General features: G+C 46.5%; 1 protein-coding gene across 1 annotated transcript in view; it reads right to left on the bottom strand.

The window, feature by feature from the left end:
* PGM5 (phosphoglucomutase 5) overlaps positions 1–21244 on the bottom strand; it is a 139709-nt gene that overhangs the window by 13487 nt on the left and 104978 nt on the right. Inside the window, exon 10 of the mRNA XM_028748181.2 lies at positions 20630–20764. Within this exon, the coding sequence (XP_028604014.2) occupies positions 20630–20764 (135 nt within the window). The remainder of the gene's footprint in view (positions 1–20629; positions 20765–21244) is intronic.

Raw genomic sequence — 21244 nt, 5'->3', positions numbered from 1 at the left:
TATATATCACAGTTCTTAATCGGCCACATATGGTTGGTAAACTTTTAAACAAGAAGTCAGATCCAATCTAGCAGAAGCTAGAGTCAGAGCTATTGATACAGGAACAAAGATTAATTCTGTGTCAGATAGGGTTGCACTCCACAGGACCTAACTCTGACCATGGATGTGTGAATGATGGTTGTGTGCAGGTGGGTCTTTGCCTTGCTTAGGTTGGTAAATCAACTCCATTAATTCCTACAGAGCACATTTCATCCTGTAGTGACTCCCTTATGCCTCCTCCCTTACAAAATCCTGGCAGATAAGAAGAAAGACTTTTCCTAGAATCGCCTTCATCCAATAACTAGTTTTAATAGCAGGGGAAGATGCTTTTATGTCACTGTGATGTGTCAATTTTATTCATTGTTTTGTTTTCTGGTGTTGTTTTCATAGATTTTGCTTTCTAGACTGTTTTGTATTTTGCTATTCTTTGCAGCTTAGTTTTTGTTTCGTTAGCTGAAGTTTTAATGTTTTATTCCTATTTTTAAAATCCTTTATTATCTTCCAGCAACTCAGGACCTTCAGACCTGTACATCACAGTTTGAACAAAGCTTTTTTATAATAATAATAGTAGTAGTAATAATAATAATAATAATAATGATGATGTTTTACTCTTTTAACAATATTGGGAGTCTCCTTGGACAAGTAAAGAAAGACAGAGCATTTGTGTTTATTTTTTAAAATAAAAATGAACACAAAAATAAATAATTGATGGAACTGGATTGCAGAGTTGTTGTGATGGCTATAAAAGGGGATTCACTAGATCCATGGAGAACAAAATTATCAGTGCAGATAATGGCCACTTGCAATGGCCAGAAAATTCAAAAACAAAACCCAAGGCTATTGAAATCATTACACATACATTCATGGTTTTAATTTAAGCTACACTAATTCTGTCTATTTCTAACATAGACTGAATTTTATCTTTAGTGAGTTTCACAACTATTTTTGAGATTTGCTTGCTACACAGATAACACAATTACCTTTGCATTTTGACCAGGTTTCATTTATCTCAGAGAATGATTATTTCCCCTCTTTTGATGGAAGTGAACTTGTGCACACTTTATTGATGAAACCATTAAAACTAATAATTCCATAACGTGCTAGAAAGGATCAGTGTTCCCACTGTCATTGATAAACTAGTATAATTTGTCTTTCTTTTTAAACTGCTGCTTAAGCAAGTAAGAGGTAATGGAAAAAAGGGCGATGTAAGGAAGCTACACTTTAGAATTAAAGCAAATTAATCCAGAATTCTGAATGCAACACAGTATCTGGCTGTTTCTACCAAATGCCACAGAGACTGTATATTTCAGCTTTATTAACTGTATCTGAATACAGTTAAGAGTGCTACTCTGTAGAAGCTTCATAATAGTCTTTGTACATAATTTAAATTTACAGGAAAGTGTTCTATAGTCTCTGAAATTCTTGGCAGAGTTAAATATTTAGGGAAACTGAGGTCTCTAGACATTTAATGTAAAGCAATAGCTCTAGAATTTAGAAAAACCTAACTGATCAGACCTTTCAAATAGGAGACTTGAAGGCATTCTACGTAATGTTCACAAAATGTAGACAGCATGTTTTTTGATAAGGCTACCTTTTTATTTTTTGAAAAACATAAACTGGGGATGGTGCTGTGCATTTAAACAGAGTAATTACATAGGAATTTGTAAAGTGGCATAGAGATATAGTGCTATGGGAAAACGTGCTGCTTGAATTTCTACATGCAAGGTGCTACATTAAAGGCACAGGAGAAGGGCCATTTAACAGAGCTGGAAACTCTTGTAGTGTGTAGACCTTAGAATGAGTCTCTGTTGGATATAGGTCTTGAAAGAAGAAACAAGTATAGTTGTTAACCTAAGTAAGATAGAGATAAAACAGGACACCATAAAATCAAAACTATCTCACTGTCCCATTTTTCACTTTCTATCTCCTGTTAATCCTGCTTTCATCAATTAACATGGAAATGTCCTTTAACTGGCCCAGCCTCTTAAACAAGAGTTCTTTCCCTAGTCTTAATTAGATGGGTCAAAATGTCTCAAATATTTCAGTGTTTCACATTGGCAGAACATTTCCTATTGTTTTCTTGTTCATCTCACAGTACTTTGGAAAATAAATCATTTGAAAAAGAATTGACTCTGTTGCCAGAGGTTTGTTAGACAGGAAATATGTCCAGATTTGTGTGTGTGTTTTACAGGCTGCAAAGTTATCACAAATGCACTACAGGTCTCCTCAGGTATGTCTGGAGTGAAAAGCAGTAGTTAGTCCTGTCTCTTCCCATGACGCATTTCCATTTGAGTTAAATGGTGTCCACACTGAAAACAATTCTACTTAGCAGCACTACCGACATGTTTAATCCCAAGTTATGACAATTTACTGTTTTAGCAAAACCTGCACCAAGCAGAGTCAAGGTCAGGGTGGTGCAGCAGCAATTATGTGTAGTCAGTTATATTACTTGCATATGTAGTCCCTCTAGATCAGGATAACTAATCTGTGACCCTCCAGTGTTGCTGGACTACAACTTCCACCATCTAGGAATGCAGGCTAGGGATGGCGGGGGCTGGGAGCCCAACAATTTGGCTGGGAGCCACAGTTTGTGAATTGGGAGAATGATGACTTAAATTCTTTTGGTGCTGGGTTCCATTCTGCTGTCCTCCTTTTGCCAGAGCAGAAGGTGCATGTGGGAGAACGGGCCTCAGCTGCACTGAACCACCATCACTGTTCATTCACCCTAGCAACTAGGGTGGCCAAGTGAAAAAGAGGAAAGGGCTCCATTGTGAAGTGGCAATTTCAGAAAGTGCAGCTCAATTCCCACTTCTACACAAGTATTTTAAGCGCAGTAGCTGTCTTTAATCTGGACACCCTACTGACAACCTGGATCATAACCACACACCAAGACACCACACCATCTCTGCTAAGCTGGGCTTAAGAACTATGCTCTCTTTTCCAGGACAATCTCATGGAGTGAGATTGTCCTGGAAAAGAAATACAACCGCAGGTTTGAGCCACATGCTAGTTCTGCAAAGACTTCATCTTGTATTCAGTCCAAGTGTAATGGTGGGGGCTCTCTCCAATGTTACATGTTAAATCTTTACAGGACCAAGCTTTTAAACTGCTGGAATTGTGAAAGGAAATGCCCTAGAAAAACATGTGTAACTATGCAGTGCACTTTTGAAATAAACATTGGAATACTCTAAAATTAGAGAAATCCTGTGCACTGAAAAACTATGGCAAAATATTTAGTTTTATCATGCAAACTGAAGGCAATGCCATATAAGTGTTTCCACAATACATTGTCTAAAACTTTCCCCGTTTTGCCTGAGAATATGAGATGGCCAAGGAGGTGGATTTGCCCTGCCAGACCTTAAACTTTGTTGTGAACCAGCTGCTTTTTGCTGGCTGAGAGAATGGCTGCTTCTTGAAAACACTGAAGTGTTGGATAATGGCAGATGAAGTTGATGGACTATATGGAATTGGTGGAAATGACTGGCAAAATCCGAGACCAGGGAGAAGAGTCGGTGGAAGAAGACTGGAAAAAGTTTAAAGACTATTCACAGAAATATTGTAAAATTAATGAATGTTAGAAGACTGTTGGAATGAAGTTATATGGCTTTAGTAGAAATGTTATAAGGAATTAAGTATAAATAGATTAATAGAATATTAAAGGAAAAATAAGGCTAGAATGTGTTAAGATAATTATAGGATAGAAAACAGAGGAAGATGGAAAGGAATTGCTGAAACAATTAATAGAAGTGGAATACAAAAAGGGAGGTGTGAGGAGGTCGTTTTGTTTTTGTTTGTTTTTGTTCTGTTTTGTTAGTTTAATGTGTTAGTGTTATGTAGTGTTTTTGTATTGTACTTTTTTTTGTAGTGTTTAAATGGTTGGAAAAGTAATATATATTATAAAAATAATAAAAAAGAGAGAATATGAGATGGCCGTGAACAAAAAAGGTTGAATGTACACCCTAAGCTTTCCTACTGACAGGGATAAAAAAGGACTTCCCACCCTCTATTCAGCAGGAATTGGACTTCTGGAATGTGCAGGCATCCCACTCAATCCCACAGAAACCAATGCTTTCTGTGCCTCAATTAAATGGCTATTGAGAAGCCCCAGAAGCAGCAGCATCGGGAATAACACCATAAAGACATTAAATACATCAAAGTTTTATTTATTTTTTGTAAATAATTTCATATTGATAACAAATTAACAAATCTTTCCAAATTCAAAAAACAAAAAACAATATATCCAATTACCGTAAATTTCGCTCCAAAACACGCACTTTTTTGCTCCGAGAAAGTAAGGGAAAATGCCTGTGCGTGTTACGGAGCGAATGCACGGATCGGAGCCATGGCTGCCGTCAGTCAAGCAAAGCGGGAGCCGCTTACACGCTCTACGAGGCTCTCACTTTGCTTTCTTTAAAGCGACCTGGAGCCGGGGAGAAGGGAGGGAAGGAGAGCCATGGCAGCAAAGCCGGCAGCAGCCGCTTACACGGGAGGAGGGACAGACGCTAGCAAAGGTCTGCGCACTCTCTAAACAGAGCAATGAGGCTGCAGAGGGACGGCAGGAAAGATAAAATTTAAGCAACCAGCAGCAAAATAAAACCAACCTCGAGCTCTGAGCCAGCGCAGTGAAAACCAGGAAGTAAAAAAAAAGGCTGGGGAGGGCAGGAGGGAGAGGGGAAAACTTCGCAAATCCCCGCATCTCAGCTGATCGGCTGGGATGGAGCAGCTAGTTTTCAGGCAGGATAGATTTGAGCATTGTCTGGGTCCTAGTGCCCCTACCGCTTTTTTGTGCTCCATTCTATTGCTGCTGGTGGCTGCTTATCGTTCAGGCTGCAAGGAGGAGCACTTTTACACAGCTAATGGCGAATCCCCTGCAATCCAAGTCCTCCTCACTTGCTCAAATCTATTCTGCCTCAAAACAAGGAGCGGAAGGAAAAGGCTGCAAACTGTTAAATGGAAAAAACCCAGGCACAGGGCAAATACCTTAAGTATACCTTTAAAGCAACAGTGCTCTTTCCCTCCCTCCTCCCCGCGGAAAAGCTCCTTCTCCACACACCCCACGCGTGCTCCTTGTCCCTTGAGTTCTTTTCCTTCCCTCCCCACTTAAAACGTGGTTTCAAAGCACGGATCCACATGGATCCTCAGGATTTTTGCACTGGGTCACCCCAAATTCACCATCAGATCACATAGCATTTCCATGGCTACAGCCTGCACCAAAAAACACACGCACCCACTGTTTCATGGGGCCGCAATGGCGCAAAAACGTGGTTACAAACCATGGATCCACATGGATCCTCAGGATTTTTGCATTGGGCTACCCCAAACTCACTGTCAGATCACATGTCTGTGGCCACAGCATGAACCATAAAAATCATACATCCACTGTTTCATTTAGAATATTTTTTCCTTGTTTTCCTCCTCTAAAAACTACGTGCGTGTTATGGTCAGATGCGTGTTATAGAGCGAAAAATACGGTATATAGTCCAAATTAATTAATTTCAATAGCGACTTCCCGTGTTCTGTATTTCAAGAGCTAATATCCATCCTTTATTTTCTGCTGATATTGCTCATCTCCTCCAACAGTCGCTGGTATAACTCTCTCTCTCTCTTTTGTTTTATTTTACCATTCCTTATTTATAGTCACGAAGGGGGCAATTTTTCCATATTGTTCTCAGTCTTAATATTTTAAAAACACAAGTCCTCTTTTGATTAAAAGGTAAAGGTAAAGGTACCCCTGCCCGTGGGCCAGTCGTGTCCGACTCTAGGGTTGTGCGCCCATCTTACTTAAGAGGCAGGGGGCCAGCGCTGTCCGGAGACACTTCCGGGTCACGTGGCCAGCATGACGAAGCTGCTCTGGCGAGCCGGCACCAGCGCAGCACATGGAAACGCCATTTACCTTCCCGCTAGAAAGCGGTACCTATTTATCTACTTGCACTTTGAGGTGCTTTCGAACTGCTAGGTGGGCAGGAGCTGGGACCGAAAGATGGGAGCTCACCCCGCCGCGGGGATTCGAACCGCCGACCATGCGATCGGCAAGCCCTAGGCGCTGAGGTTTTACCCACAGCGCCACCCGCGTCCCTCTTTTGATTACCCCTCCTTTTTTCCTGCTGATTCTTGCTCTGAGGCTCTGGGCTTTCATCCAGGGTTGAAGTTAATTGCTAACATCTTTAATCTTTCTAAGCATGCCGATGTTTCATATATACTGTAGGGATGTACTTGGCAATCAGTACATAACACAAAGATTGTTTCAGATTTCCTCATAAAAACCCACACCGGCCCTCCAGGGCCCTCAGACAGCTGGCAGACATCCAGAGTCTATCGTTGCACTCTCTTCAAGCTATATGTAACAATATTCCATGCAAGCAAATGCATCTTTTGTAAAGTACATCCCCTTCATAGTTTTTGTAGTACAAATACAAAATATCTCTGACCTCCTTTCGTTAAAGGAGACTGTTACTTTCATTCTTCTAACTGCGTCATAGTCACCGCCACCATCTTCCTCAGCCTAAGCAATCATATCTGATCTTGCTCTGCCAATCTTTGATTGGGGCTTTCCGTCGAGGACTGTGATTCCGATACATCCAATTAATTTTACGCCTCCTGTGTTTCCTTTGAGTAATTATTTCTTTCTTGACGAGGTTCGCCAAATCATGAAATAGCAGATATAATGAATACAAAAGTACGGTAGCTGCTCACCTCATTCATCAAGACGACAAGAAAGGAGTCTTTTTGAAGTCTGGAACTTGGCCTCCAACGACAGTGTAGTTTAGCAGATTTTTCTTTTAACTCTTTCCTGCCAGAACATGCCTGCCCCCCCCCAAATCTTTTAATTTTTAAGAAACAGGGACTCCTGGCTAATGAGACTGACTTTGGAGAGTTGCCATATTCATGTCTGGACATCACCCAGCATCCCCCTGCCTCCACATCTTGCTGCAGAGCGCAAATAATGGACGGTCTGTGGGTAGCGCAGCCCCCCCCCCCCAGGGGTGGTCAGGGTTAATTACCCACATTTAACCCTGAATTACTGGCATGACTGGCTGTCTGATCTCTTGGGAGGCCACCATATCTCATTGTCGGAAACTGGAAGTGCCTCCATCAAAGTTTAGACCCCACATACAAAATAACTCCTTTGTGCCCCCCCCCCATTTTTGCACCCACCAGTTATGGCAGTAAAGGAGAAATCCCACCAACAATGCAGATACATATTTCCTCCCCTTGTTTTAGTCAAGTCCCTCTGTCAATAAATAATACTTTAAAAAGAATTTCCAGCTAGGTTTGGTGGCTCTTTTTCTCCTTGCCTTTCCCTCCCCAGTTTCTTATTTGTTTTTTATTTTTGACCCTGTTTTACAAGTGCTCTGCAGGAACCCATGGCTTGTCAGTGCCTGCATTATCCCATCATAACCTTCCCCCAGAAATCTCTGTACCATTTGGAGTTCAGAAAGACACAAGGAACTTAACCATGCCCATAGTTATACACCAGGAGTCACAATGTTATTCTCTAAAATTTACAGTGTCTTAGCCTGTAAACACTTAGCCTTTAGATATCAAGCTGCAGTGGTGATATATATGGTGATATATATCATAAACCATAGACATATGGTGATTTATGTTTGTAGAAAACAAACTGCAGTTTGATATCAAAAGGTTCCAGGCACTGTAAATTTTAGAGAATAACATTGTGACTCCAGTGTCCTGGTGCAAAGGACGATTTTCCAGTTCACAGCAGACACTTAAAGAAGAGCTCCCTTCCACTGGGGATGCTTAAGAAATTAGAGTTCTCTGAATTTCAGTGTGAAACTGACCTAATCTGTGTATTAGAATATAAAGATCCTTTGGATTTTACTTCTCTGAATTTTGTGATGCAGTTCTCAATAGAAAAAAAGGATACCATAATGCAAATATGTTTAGCAATGTGCATATTGAGATAAAATATGTATTTAAATGCTTATTTTGTGATAGAAAACATACTTAAATACAAATTTTCATGTTGGTTTATTGTTTTTATATAAAGCACTGGCTTAGTGCGCAGATTCAAAAAGAATCTACTTTCGACCTGCTTCACGCTACAGGCTCCTCTCTCTTTTTAATGCTGCTGCCTCCCTTGCCTCTCTATGGACTCATTCATACTGTTCTCTAATGTGGATAGTTTTGTGTACCTTCATGAATTCTCCATTGTCTACATTATGTTCTCCTTTAAATCACTTTCCCCTCCCCTCAATCCAGATTTTCTCGCATCAGATATATTCCAAAAAGGGTTTGTGATAAAATCTGGATGGAGGGAGGGGAAAGTGTGGGAGGCAGCAATTTGAAAGAAAAGGCCCTATGTGCAGCAGATAATTAACCTGCTTTCTTTTAACACAGTTTCTTTCAGTAATCAGCATTCTATGCTAACTAGCATTTTTATAGTTTTTTAAAGCATCTGATCGATTTCTTAGTATCTACATTAAGAGCAAAGGTGTAAATCATGATAGCTATTCTGCAGATAAGGATAAACCCAAATTTCAGGTGCTACACTGCCCTCTCATCGCCTGAGAAGGATATTCTTGTAAAGTTTCTCACCAGTTGACAAAACTGTAAAGCAAGTATGATCTTGCAGATGTTGGCTGCACTCTGCTGAAATGCTCCCTCCTCTTTAGAACAGAGCAGATTTTGTTTATAAATACAAGAGGACTCTCAAAGCTGCTTCACATTTCTTCCTTACAAGGAATACAGAACTTGCTTGGACTTTGGTATTCATGTTTCCCAACTGTAATATTATTGTGGCGAATCACTGGGATGCATTAGCTAAGTAATTCTGCAGACAAATTGGCTTGACAGAAAGTTATTTTAAAAATGTTGAATTTTAATTTAGATTTGCATGCTAGCAAAGAATAATAGAAAGGAGAAGCAGCTAAGCTTCTCATCAGCACATAAATCTTGACATATTTGTATTTCCTTCCTTTCTACCATGGAAACATGTCACAAATGAAGACGCTAATTAACATCACCTTGTGTAAAGTGCACATAGATGTAATTTTACATGACTTAAGTTGTATAGGCAAAAAGCAAATGTTTGTAATAGTAAAGATTTTTGTCTGTAGGCCTAAAATCTTTTACAGCATACCAGTACAAACTTTCTTAGTTTCTATTCAGGAAATAGGGAAAGAAGCAGAAGAAATTAGCTCCAATTAGCCAGTGATGTACAACCTGATCTCAACCATGTTGATTATAAGGATAAGGATAATTTATTTAAATAGATTTAAAGGATAATTTATTTAAATAAACCCAAAGTGTACTCATTAATGGTTCCTCATCATCCTGGCAAAAAGTGACAAGTGGGGTGCTGCAGGGTATTGTCCTGGGACTGTTGTTGTTCAACATTATAAATGACTTGGATGAAGAAATTGAGGGGCTGCTCATCAAATTTGCAGATGACACCAAACTGGGAGGGGTAGCTATTGCTGCAGAAGACAGAATCAGAATTCAAAATGACCTCAACAGATTGGAGAACTGGGCCCAAGTTAACAAAACAAATTTCAATAGGGACAAATGTAAGGTTCTGCATTTAAGCAGGAAGAGATCTTTCAAGTCATTAGCTCCCACTCAGAGAATATCAATCAAACAACCCACTCAGAGAATATAAATCAAACAACCCCCCCTTTTATGTGGGGGTTACTTTCCAAGCCACTGCACATTTAACTGAAATCATGTATTTGAAACACCACTGAAAATGCCTGCACACACACACCGTATTGCCCCCGCCTCCACCCTGCCCCTTTTTGGGTCACTTCCAGGTTTGGCGCAATGTGCTTATGCACAATTGCACACATATTGAACATGCATAAATGCTTGTATTAGCAAGCCAAAGCTACGTAGTGCACACTATTCATCTTGCTTTCCATTTACTAGCTGGGCATTGTCCTCTTTTGAGTGGGTCTCCTTTTCATTTGTTATATGCATAATTTTTTTTTTTTCATCACTAGGCCTTTTGGTTGATCTTAGTTGGTCTGTCTTCCCCCCAACTGTATTACCTGGGCTATGAAGGCGCCCAAAAGGTTTTAAAGCAAAGATTATGGGACAATGCACACAGTGACTTGCGATCTCGGTCACACGCAGTCTGTAGCCCACTGGCAGCAGGAGTTCAATATGGGTATGTCTTTGAGTTAACATCTTACATCAAAAACCTGACAGTACCTAACTATCGAAGGCTTTTCACCAAGGCCAGACTGAATGTCTTCCCCTCTGCAGTGCTGGATGGTAGGTTGAGAGGAGTTCCCTACCAGGACAGACTTTGCTCGTGTGCTCAAGACATCGATTCCATAAATCATATTTTGTTACATTGTGTGAAGTATGAGCAGGCCAGGGCTGAACTGATACTACCCTTGCTGGTGCCTTTCCCGGGAAAGTCAGAGGCTCACTATGTCAGGTTCCTACTGGAAGACCGGACAAAAGCTAGAACGTTGGCAGTGGCAAAGTTTTTATCGGTGGTTGCAAGAACAAATGAGCCCTATATTCCAAACAAAGTGCTTGATTAACCTGGAGGTAGGCTGTATGAACTCTGTATTGATTTGTAATGTTTTGTTGGTCTCTGGACCGTAATAAAGATTGTTGTTGTTGTTGATCTTAGTTAAGAAAAAAAAATCCTTACTCATCTTCTTTATTATCATGGCATATATAAAAACTATGCTTCCAATTTGGTGAATTCTGGCCCATTATAGTTTATAACAAAATAAAACTGTTAGACTTTTAGATGCCATGTGACTTTTCTGTTTCTGCTCCCACAGACTAAAACAGGCAATGGCCTTAACTGGTAATGATGACCCAGAAACCACAATTTATATACCAGTCTAGCGAAGCTATCATCTGTCAGGGATCGTGCTGAAGAAGGCTGCACTGAGGAAGAATGGTGGGAGCCTCCCCCTCCTCCTGATCCTGAATCTTCTCAGGAACAGGAAGAGAATATAGATTTGGAATAGTGGTTTGCAGGGGGACATAGTTCAGAAGGCAGAGGTTGGGAAATACTGAATGGGGAACAACTAGCAGAAGAAACACTAGAAGAGAGAGAGTTAACAGATTCACAGTCTCTGGATAGTATCCACCCCCCTTCCCCAAAGTCCCGAAGAGCTCAGAAAGTGACAGAACAGAAAGTGCAGAGGCTCCAAACTCAGATTACAAGACGTAGGAGTGATGTATATTAGTAGGGACGGAGAGGGGAGTGAACTTAATTGGGAGCACTGCCATTCCTAGATGTGCTTTTTGTTCTCTCGCTGTGATTATTTCTAATAATAGTTTCTAATAATAGTTTCTAACTGGTAAGAAGACTCCTTTTCCTTTGTTCTGCTTATCTACTGCCACAGGAAAGGAAACTGATTCCTTGAAGCCTGACATCATCCATATAAGCATCAAGCTATGTCTAACTTCAAGTAACCGTAGAAAAGGTGGGAAAAAATAAACACAAAACTTTATTTGAAAGCTCAACTTAAAATCCAAGTATTTGGGAATGTTAATTTTTCTGCATGATTTGAACATTATAAGTTCCATATGTGGTCTGTGATATTGCTTTCTATCTTGCCCTTTCTTCACTTGATTGCTCATGTGAAGAAATTAGCCTCCTTCGTGTAGGCAGTTCTCAAGTCCAGTTAATACATTCCAACAGCAGGATGCCTGGTACTTAAAATGCATGTACTAAAACCACATGAAGGCTTTCCATATGGCAAGAACAGAATATAGTTGTGGAGGAATATATGCCATATTTCATAAAATTGTAGAGTTGGGATCATGTAGCCCAACCCCCTGCAATGCAGGAATATGCAGCTGCAAGGATTGGACCTGTGACCTTGGCATTATCAGCAAACTGCTCTAACCAACTTGAGTTGTGCACCTTTTTTTTTTCTTGCCAAATTATGTTTCGAAAATTAGGGTTTCCAATAGATTTGATGGCACATTAGACTCGAGTAAATATGGTAGTGCATGGTGCTGATCCTAATTTACTCAGAAGTAGGTCTTGGACTTACTCTGCAGTTAAGTGGGCTGTGTAGCCCACTGAGTTACTACTTAAAGTGTGCAGGGATGGGAAAGAGCTGTTACCGTTTACCTTGCTCCTGGGAGGGTTTCTAGTGAGCACCCAAAGCAAGGCAGAGGGGGATAATTAGAAAACCCCTCTCTCCCTCAGTGAAAGCAACACAAGGGGAAAGTTCCCCTGACCCCTTAGCGTGGTGAGCCGGAGTGTGGTTCCCACCTTCCTCAGATCCTCTACGCAGGCAGGCCTGGCCTTTGTACACTGCGAGAGAGAAAGGTAAGCCAGCGCTGTGGGGCCTGTTTTCTTGGCATGTGCGCCTGCTCTCCCCCTTTGTTCTGCCATATTTCAGGGCCCGGCTGGGGGATTGGATGAGTCAGCCTGGTAGCTTCTTCCGTTGGAGGGACATGGGGGCAGATGCTGTCAAGAAGGAGGCTGCAGTGAGTCCCCTTGGGCCGGGCCAGCCAGGCAGTCTTGCCATGTAGTTTCCCAAGGGATCCACATTGTGGTCAGTGGTGGAGAAGCAGAGGAAGAATAGAAAGCGGGCTTCTTGTAAAGCTGGTGTCAGGGGCTCAGGAGCAGAGGCGCAGGGGAGAGAGGAAATGGAGAGTGAAGGGGAAGAATCTGAGGGCAGCGGAGGGCAGAATGACAGTGACCCGAGAGATTCCATAAGCCTCTCCAGTGAATCAGAAGATTCCCAGAAGGGGGCGCCGATGGCCAGGGCAAGGGGGGTCCCAGGGGGGACACACCAGAAGCAGGGGGCCAGCGGAGACTCCCAGAGCAGTAGCTGGAAATCAGGGCCAGCTTCCCCACCGGAGCGTAGTGGGGGGGAAGAGTCCCATAGGTCAGAGTCAGCGTCTCCTCCGGCAAGCAGGGAAGAGGAGTCAGGCACAGCTAGCGTCCCCGAAGAGGGGAGCAGCGACAGGAGCAGTATAACGGTCAGAAGGAAGGTGGCAGGCTGGGCGCGCGCGCCAAGTTCAAATGTACAGGCGCGCGGGACAGCAGGAAGCCCGGATTGGGAACCAGGTCCTAAAGCCCACCGGAGGGAGGGGGAAGACTCGGGGGAGTCAGCGTCAGAAGAGTCTAGAAAGGGGAAAACCCCGGCGGACAGGCGGACCCAGAGGAAGAGGGAGCAGAGAAAGAGGTGGAGCAAGGCTAGGGTCTTAAACTGGTGTCTGGGGGGAGGAGACTCAGACGGAGCTTCGGCGGTCTAGGGTTTAAGACGTAGAGCTGCGCGCCGTGGCTGTAAATGAGAAACTGAACTTCAATAAAGACTATTTAATATAGCAACGGACTGGCGTTGGTCCTCTGTGAGCTGGGACCTGGGGCAGCTCTGACAGTAAGCTCCGTCTCCACAATTTAACCCTCGCAGCGCGAGTTGGCGCAGCGAGGGGCAAAACTTGGTGTTTTGCGAGCTCACGAAGAGAGGGAAAAATGACTACAGAGGCGAAGGTGAGAGAGCTGGAACAAGCAGTTCAGACACTTTACGCACAAGTGGAAGTTTCCAGGAAGAGAGAGGAAGAAGCAGCAGCGTTCTGCGAGGAACTGCGGACCAGGTGGGAAAAATTGGGCAAGGAAGGGCTGCCAGGACCCAAACCAGAGGGAGTTGGCCTCGGGAAGAGGGGGGGCAGCATCGTAGCCCATTTTGACGGGAACCTGCAGCAGTATCCTAACTTCAGAGCAGACATAGTTTTCGCGCTCAAATTGCTTCGGAAAGACTTTAGAGATGAGGAGGAGAAAGTGGGCTTCATAATAACTCATCTGCATGGGGAAGCTAAATCGTGGCTGCGCAATTTATGGCACGAAAATGACCCCGCCCTCAATGATTCAGACGCATTTCTCAAAGCTATGGACGCTTGTTTTAAATCGACGGTAGATGTGGATGTCGCCAGGAGGGAAATGCATGGGTTGAAACAGGGCAAAAGCACTGTAAGACAATATCACTCCCACTTTTTTGGATTGGTAAATGTGCTCGGGTGGGAGAAGAATTCCGCTGCCGTGAGAGATCTGTTCTGGGAAGGACTGAATGGGGCTGTGAAAGATGAGCTGGCAAGGGGGGAGAGACCCACCACCACCACGGAGGTCATACAAAGAGCCCTTGCGGTGGGAGTGCGCCTGGAAGAACGCCCTTGGAACAGGAATGAGGGAGGTTTAGGGCGCACGCAAGCCAGGACAACTCCTTTCCTACCCAGAGAGACGGGACGCGCGGAAACCACACCTCCATTGGGGAGGGGAAAAGAACCAATGGTGATAGGCGGTGCTAGGGCTCAGACAGCAACCAGAGCCCAAACACCAGGAGCAGTCAAGGCGAAGACTCCTAGAGGGAACAGGAAGGGCTACATCTGCGACAGTGCGCAGCACATGGCCAAAGAGTGTCCCCAGAGGATCCAGAAGCACACTGCAGCCTCAGCAACAGTAAGGGGGGGAGATCGACAGGAGGAACAGCTACAGGGAAACGACAAAGCCTGGTTGGAGGGAGAGGCGCTGGGGCCCAGCCAGGCAAGTCAGTGAAGCAGTCCCCAGAGATTTTACAGCCCACAGATCCCCTCCCACCCAAACCAGTGGTGCAACTCACCGCATCGCTCCAACTGCCAAATGGACTCACCCTGGAAGTTCCTATTACCATTGACTCTGGCAGTAATGCAGATTTTATAGGAGTGGACTTTATCCGGCAACATCGCATAGCGCTCTTACCAGCCACAATGCCCCTGAACGTAGTCACGGTCGATGGCAGGGAGCTACTGGGAGGACAGGTGGCACAACAAACGCCCCCTATGGTGATGCACATTGGAAATCACCGCAAAGTCATAAGCTTCAACGTCACCCACCTGTCGGACACACCCATAGTGTTGGGCATGAGTTGGCTGGATAGGCACAGCCCGGCATTGGCATGGTACCAGCGTCAATTGACCTTCGGCTCCTCCTACTGTGCGGAACATTGCATCCAGCCCAGCCAGGAAGAGCAGGGGCAGGAGGATGAACCACAGCTACACCTAGGCATGGTGCAAGCAGTACCGAACAAGTACAAGGCGTTTTTGGAGGTCTTCTGCGAGAAGGAAGCGGACAAGCTGCCGCCCCACAGGCCCTACGACTGCAAGATTGACCTCCTGCCGGGGGCGACGCTGCCTACTGGGAAACTGTATTCCATGTCTGAAGACGAACTACAAGAACTCAGGGAGTTCATAGATCACAACCTGAAGCGGGGATTCATCCAAGAATCCAAAGCAGTGGGGGGCAGTCCCGTGTTTTTCGTCAAGAAAAAGGACACACCCCCAAAAAGGCTGATAGTTGATTACAGAATCATAAATTCCAAAGCAAAGCCCACAGCTTTCCCCATGCCCAAGATAGACGACCTGCTCGCTACGGTGAGGAAGGGACGGATCTTCACCAAGTTGGATTTACGAGGAGCGTACAACCTTATACGTATGAGGGAAGGCGATGAGTGGAAGACGGCCATGTTTACACCTTTGGGCACCTATGAATATCGAGTTATGCCATTTGGTCTCCAAAACGGCTCTCACTGCTTCCAAGCTTTTATGCACCACGTGTTAGCGGGACTCCTCTACAAGAAGTGCGTCTGCTTCCTGGACGACATCCTGATCTTCTCGGAATCGCAGGAAGCTCACGAGGGAGACGTCAAGGAGGTCCTGCAGAGACTACGGGAGCACAGGCTTTACGCCAAGCTGGAGAAGTGCCAGTTCGACATGACGGAGGTGGATTTCCTGGGCTACAAGCTATCCGACAAGGGACTCGCCATGGACAACGCCAAGGTCCGTTCGGTGTTGGACTGGAAGAGCCCGCGCAATAGGAAGGAGGTCCAAAAGTTCGTCGGCTTCGCCAACTTCTATCGCAAGTTCATCAAAGGGTTCACGATGGAAACGGCGGCCATCACGGACACCCTCAGCTCCAAGAAGAAGAAGTTCACCTGGACGGACAAGGCGGAGCAGTCCTTTCGGAAACTCAAGCAGCTCTTCGCGTCCGAAGAACAGTTGCTGCATGTAAACCCCAGCAAGCCAATGCGGGTTGAAACGGACGCCTCGGACAGAGCGGTGGGGGCGGTCCTGTTGCAGCAAGACCCGCAGGGGGATTGGAGGCCGTGCGCATTCTACTCCAGGAAACTCAGCAAGTCGGAACAAAACTACACCATCTGGGACAGGGAGTTGCTGGCCATTCAAGCAGCCTTCAAAGCGTGGCAGCACTTCCTCATTGGAGCCAGACACACAGTGCAGGTCCGCACGGACCATAAGCACCTGGAGTACTGGCGCACGGCGCGGTTCCTGAACCAGAGACACATACGCTGGGCGGAGTTCTTTGCGGATTTCGACTTCCGGATAGAATACATCCCGGGAGACAGCAACGTCATGGCGGATGCACTATCCAGGAAGCCGCAGTATCTCGAGGAAGCGGCACCGGTGGCGGCCAAGCACATTTTTGCACCAAAAGCGTGGGCGTGTGCCTCAGCCACAGTGGACCTGGATGCGGTGCGTCGCGCGCTGCAGACGGACTCGTTCACACGATCCAAGATGGAGGAGGTGCAAAGAGGCACAGCGAAGGACGGAGAGTTCCAGATACGCGACGGACTACTCCTCCGCAGAGGGGCGCTCTACGTGCCGGGGGACGACCTCTGCGCGAAAGTCCTGCAGCAGTTACACGACGCGCACAGCGCTGGGCACTTCGGCAAGGACAAGACAGCGGAATTAGTAGCCAGAGACTTTTGGTGGCCCAAGATGAGGGGTGAAGTCGAGGACTACGTCGCTCGGTGTGACACATGCCAAAGGGCCAAGCCAGTACACAGGGCGCCGGCGGGACTGCTGGAACCGCTTCAGACGCCGTTTGAACCGTGGGAGAGAGTGGCCCTGGACTTTGTCACAGATCTGCCCAGCTCGAGAGGCAAAAAAGTGGTACTCGTGGTCGTAGACCTGTTCACCAAGATGGCGCATTTCATTCCTTGCGCGAAGGTGGCCACGGCGGAACAAACCGCCAAGCTGTTCATAGACCACGTGTTCAGAGTTCACGGCTTGCCGAGGTCCATCCTATCCGATCGGGGGCGCCAGTTCGTCTCGAGTTTCTGGCAGAAGCTGCTGGGCATCCTGAACGTCAAGATCAACTTAGCGTCGGCACGACACCCACAGACCAATGGACAAGCGGAGAGGGTCAACGCCATCATGCAGCAGTACCTGCGATGCTACGCGAACCAACAACCCTCGACCTGGGTGGACTACCTACCGCTGGCCGAGTTTGCCTACAACAACACGAAGCACGCGTCTACAGGGGTGACGCCGTTCTTCGCCAACAATGGGCGGCATCCCAGAACCTTCCCGGGGTTAGAGACGAAGGGGGAGGGGGAGCCACAGGGGGCAGAGCACTTGGCAGCAGAGTTGCAGGAGGTCCATGAGCAACTCCGAAGGAACTTAGAACTAGCAAAACACGCCTACAAAGTGCAGGCAGACAGGCACAGGAGAGTCGGGGAAGACATCCAAGTGGGGGACTGGGTATGGTTAGCAGCCCAGGCAGTGCCAGCCAGAACGTTAGCTAAGAAGAAGCTTAGACACAAGCAGCTAGGGCCTTACCAAGTCGAGGCGCAGATCAATCCAGTGGCTTTCCGGTTGACGCTCCCGGAGGGTTCCAGAATGCACCCGGTCTTTCACAGGTCGGTGCTCACACCCTACAAGGAGCCCCACAGGTTTCAGACCCCAAGGGCCGCACCAGACCCACTCAGCAAATCACCAACAGGGGAGGGGTCACCGAGGGCGGCACCACTCAACGAGGTCACGGAGATTTTGGACTCGAGATGGGGGGAAGAGGGAGTTGAATATCTCCTCGCCGAGGAAGGTACCCCGGCCAGCGCCAACAGGTGGGTACCGGACTATGCCTTGGAGGAGCGATACCTCAAAGACGAGTTCCATGCACTCTTCCCTCACAGACCTATGCCGGCAGATTTTTTCGACGGCTGGCTTTTCACACCCACACTCTCCGCCAGCACGTTCCAGGGGTTCTCATCAGCGGAGGAACCGGCGCCAGACACAAGCTCCCCAGAGGGATCGCTCTCGGGGTTTGGCATGGACCGCTCTTATTGGTGGGACAATCAACCGGAAGTTGGGTGGAGCAGGGGACTTTTACACGCAACCTCACCCGAGGTGCCAGGGGGAGAGACGGACATGGATGGGTTGGGGGAGGATCCTGCATTCGAGCACAGTTACAGAGAGATGGAAGCAGAGGAGATCGACGTCGACGAGCCTATCACGGACTGGCCGGATCTAGCTGACGAGCTGCACACCAGGGGGGAATAAATGTACCCCGCACTCACCCCCACAGCACGGGAGCACCCGGAACCTGCACCAGAAGAAGGGGAGGGGGAAGGGGGGCTTCGAGGGGGGGATGGATGTCAGGGGCTCAGGAGCAGAGGCGCAGGGGAGAGAGGAAATGGAGAGCGAAGGGGAAGAATCTGAGGGCAGCGGAGGGCAGAATGACAGTGACCCGAGAGATTCCATGAGCCTCTCCAGTGAATCAGAAGATTCCCAGAAGGGGGCGCCGATGGCCAGGGCAAGGGGGGTCCCAGGGGGGACACACCAGAAGCAGGGGGCCAGCGGAGACTCCCAGAGCAGTAGCTGGAAATCAGGGCCAGCTTCCCCACCGGAGCGTAGTGGGGGGGAAGAGTCCCATAGGTCAGAGTCAGCGTCTCCTCCGGCAAGCAGGGAAGAGGAGTCAGGCACAGCTAGCGTCCCCGAAGAGGGGAGCAGCGACAGGAGCAGTATAACGGTCAGAAGGAAGGTGGCAGGCTGGGCGCGCACGCCAAGTTCAAATGTACAGGCGCGCGGGACAGCAGGAAGCCCGGATTGGGAACCAGGTCCTAAAGCCCGCCGGAGGGAGGGGGAAGACTCGGGGGAGTCAGCGTCAGAAGAGTCTAGAAAGGGGAAAACCCCGGCGGACAGGCGGACCCAGAGGAAGAGGGAGCAGAGAAAGAGGTGGAGCAAGGCTAGGGTCTTAAACTGGTGTCTGGGGGGAGGAGACTCAGACGGAGCTTCAGCGGTCTAGGGTTTAAGACGTAGAGCTGCGCGCCGTGGCTGTAAATGAGAAACTGAACTTCAATAAAGACTATTTAATATAGCAACGGACTGGCGTTGGTCCTCTGTGAGCTGGGACCTGGGGCAGCTCTGACAGCTGGTGTTTCCTGTCAGGGAAGAGTTAGAAGATTCCAGTTTCCCAGAGGGAGAAAGCATTCCCCAAGGGGGGGAGGAGAGCAGTGAATTGAAGAGAAGAGAGCAACAGGAACAACAGGGAGGGACCGGCTGTTCCCAGGAAAGGAAAGGGTTAAGTTCTAGCTCAGATTCGGAGGAGGGGAGATACAAGCCAGCTCTAGCCAGGAGGGTAGGAAAAAGAGCGGGAAAGCGAAGGGAAAGGCGCCTTCGTCATTTTGAGAGTGGCTGGTCATGGAGAAGCAGAGCTCAGAAGGTATCTGAAAGAAGTGACTCTGAGGAATAATAGTTAAGAATCTGTTGAGTCAGATTCAAGGAGTGGCTTCCTACGATTCCCGTGCCGACAAAGTAGGCGTGGGAATCGCTTGAGACGTCTTTGATCCTTATGTTTCATTTCCCTCCTTGTCTGTACTGAATTGAAAGCCCCCTCCCTTCCTGAGCTTCCTTCCCGAGCCTCTGGGTGGTTGAAGGGCTCTCCAGCATCCCTGAGCCTCTACTCTCCCTGACTGCTCTCCGCCCCCTGTTCTGGCCCCCTGTTCTGCCTCCTGCATCATCTCCCTGTCTTCCTCTTCTGTCCATTGCTCCTCAGAATCCTCCCTGACACTTCTGGATGCAGCTGCCATGGTGAGTCCAGGCACAGGGCAAAAGGTGCCAGGAGGCAGCTTGCCTGCCCACCCCCTGCAGCCTCAGCGCAGCTCGGCCAGCCTGCCCACCAGTGCCGCAGTCTCCTCCGCAAGACAAGGTGCTGGGCTGGGTATGAGGCGGACACCTGAGCTCGGGCAACCTGAGCGTGCCAGCCACATGGCTAGTCCTCAGCACACCTGGGCAGCAAAGACCCACTGCCATTCAGAGTCATAGCTGTCAACTTTTCCCTTTTCTTGCGAGGAATCCTATTCGGAATAAGGGAATTTCCCTTTAAAAAAGGGAAACGTTGACAGCTATGTTCAGAGTAGCCAATCTGGTATTTGTGGTCTCACCTGTTATTAGGCTACTTCCTATGCCCCTTTGTTGTCTGTGTGAAGCAGTGTCCTCAATCTTGGTAATTTTCACAATGCCAACATAAATCACAAAACTGGGATTTCATTTTGGCAAGTGCATAAAGGAATGGTTTCACAGAAATGGCCTGCCACATGGAACTGTCAGTATATGGGTATGCTTTAAGCAGCAACAATGCTCCTATTTGCATGTACAAATGGAATTTGAGAACTTCTACATTTCAGGTGTGGTCCTGCTATCTGATCTCCAGGAACAGCTCATCCACATCGCTGGTCCTCTTCACAGCCAATGCAAACTGTATGCAGATGTCACATACAGATGTCCAACCCATCTGATTTCCTTCGGGGCCTCCTCTCACCTACAAGGCATGCAATTTTTAGGGAAAGAAATATCCAACTGCACTTACCTGTGGTTCTTTGTCGTGTTTGTTGGGGTCCTTTTCATAGCTTTCTGCATAGATCCTGAGAGTGGCTCGCACATGACTAGAGGCACTTAATCTGAAGATGAGTCTGGATGCATCCGAGAAAATTATCCTTAGCCCCTATTAAAAGTAAATACAGTTTATAGATGGTGCAAACAGAATTTTTGAGAACATTCTGTCAACTAACAGCTGCTTCAAAGGAATATTCATTAATCTTATAGCTGCCAAGATTTGTACAGTGGCTAACTAGAAAAAGAGAACAACTCCACTCTAATAAGTTCAACAAAACATGGAATATAACTACTTTATCTAAATTAATATATCACAGCAGAATGAAAAAAAGAACAAGAGTGAAACACATGCATAGATTTTGTAGTGTTCTGGAATGATAAATTTCAGTATGCATATTCCCAGCTGTACAGTTCTTTTGCTTTATTGTAATTTGTCTATTCTTTTTATATTAATTAGCTTAAGTTATAGGGGAGGGGTAAGAATACTTAAACTTTCTTATATTTACTCATTTAACATAATTCTATACTAAGTCAGAATATACTGCACTAATTTGCAACTTATGCAATTGAAAACTATCCATGTGCTAGC

The sequence above is a fragment of the Podarcis muralis genome, chromosome 11 (assembly GCF_964188315.1).
Source record: "Podarcis muralis chromosome 11, rPodMur119.hap1.1, whole genome shotgun sequence".
NCBI lineage: Eukaryota > Metazoa > Chordata > Lepidosauria > Squamata > Lacertidae > Podarcis > Podarcis muralis.
Note: the sequence above shows the minus strand (reverse complement) of the source record. Positions and strands in the feature narration are given on the sequence as shown.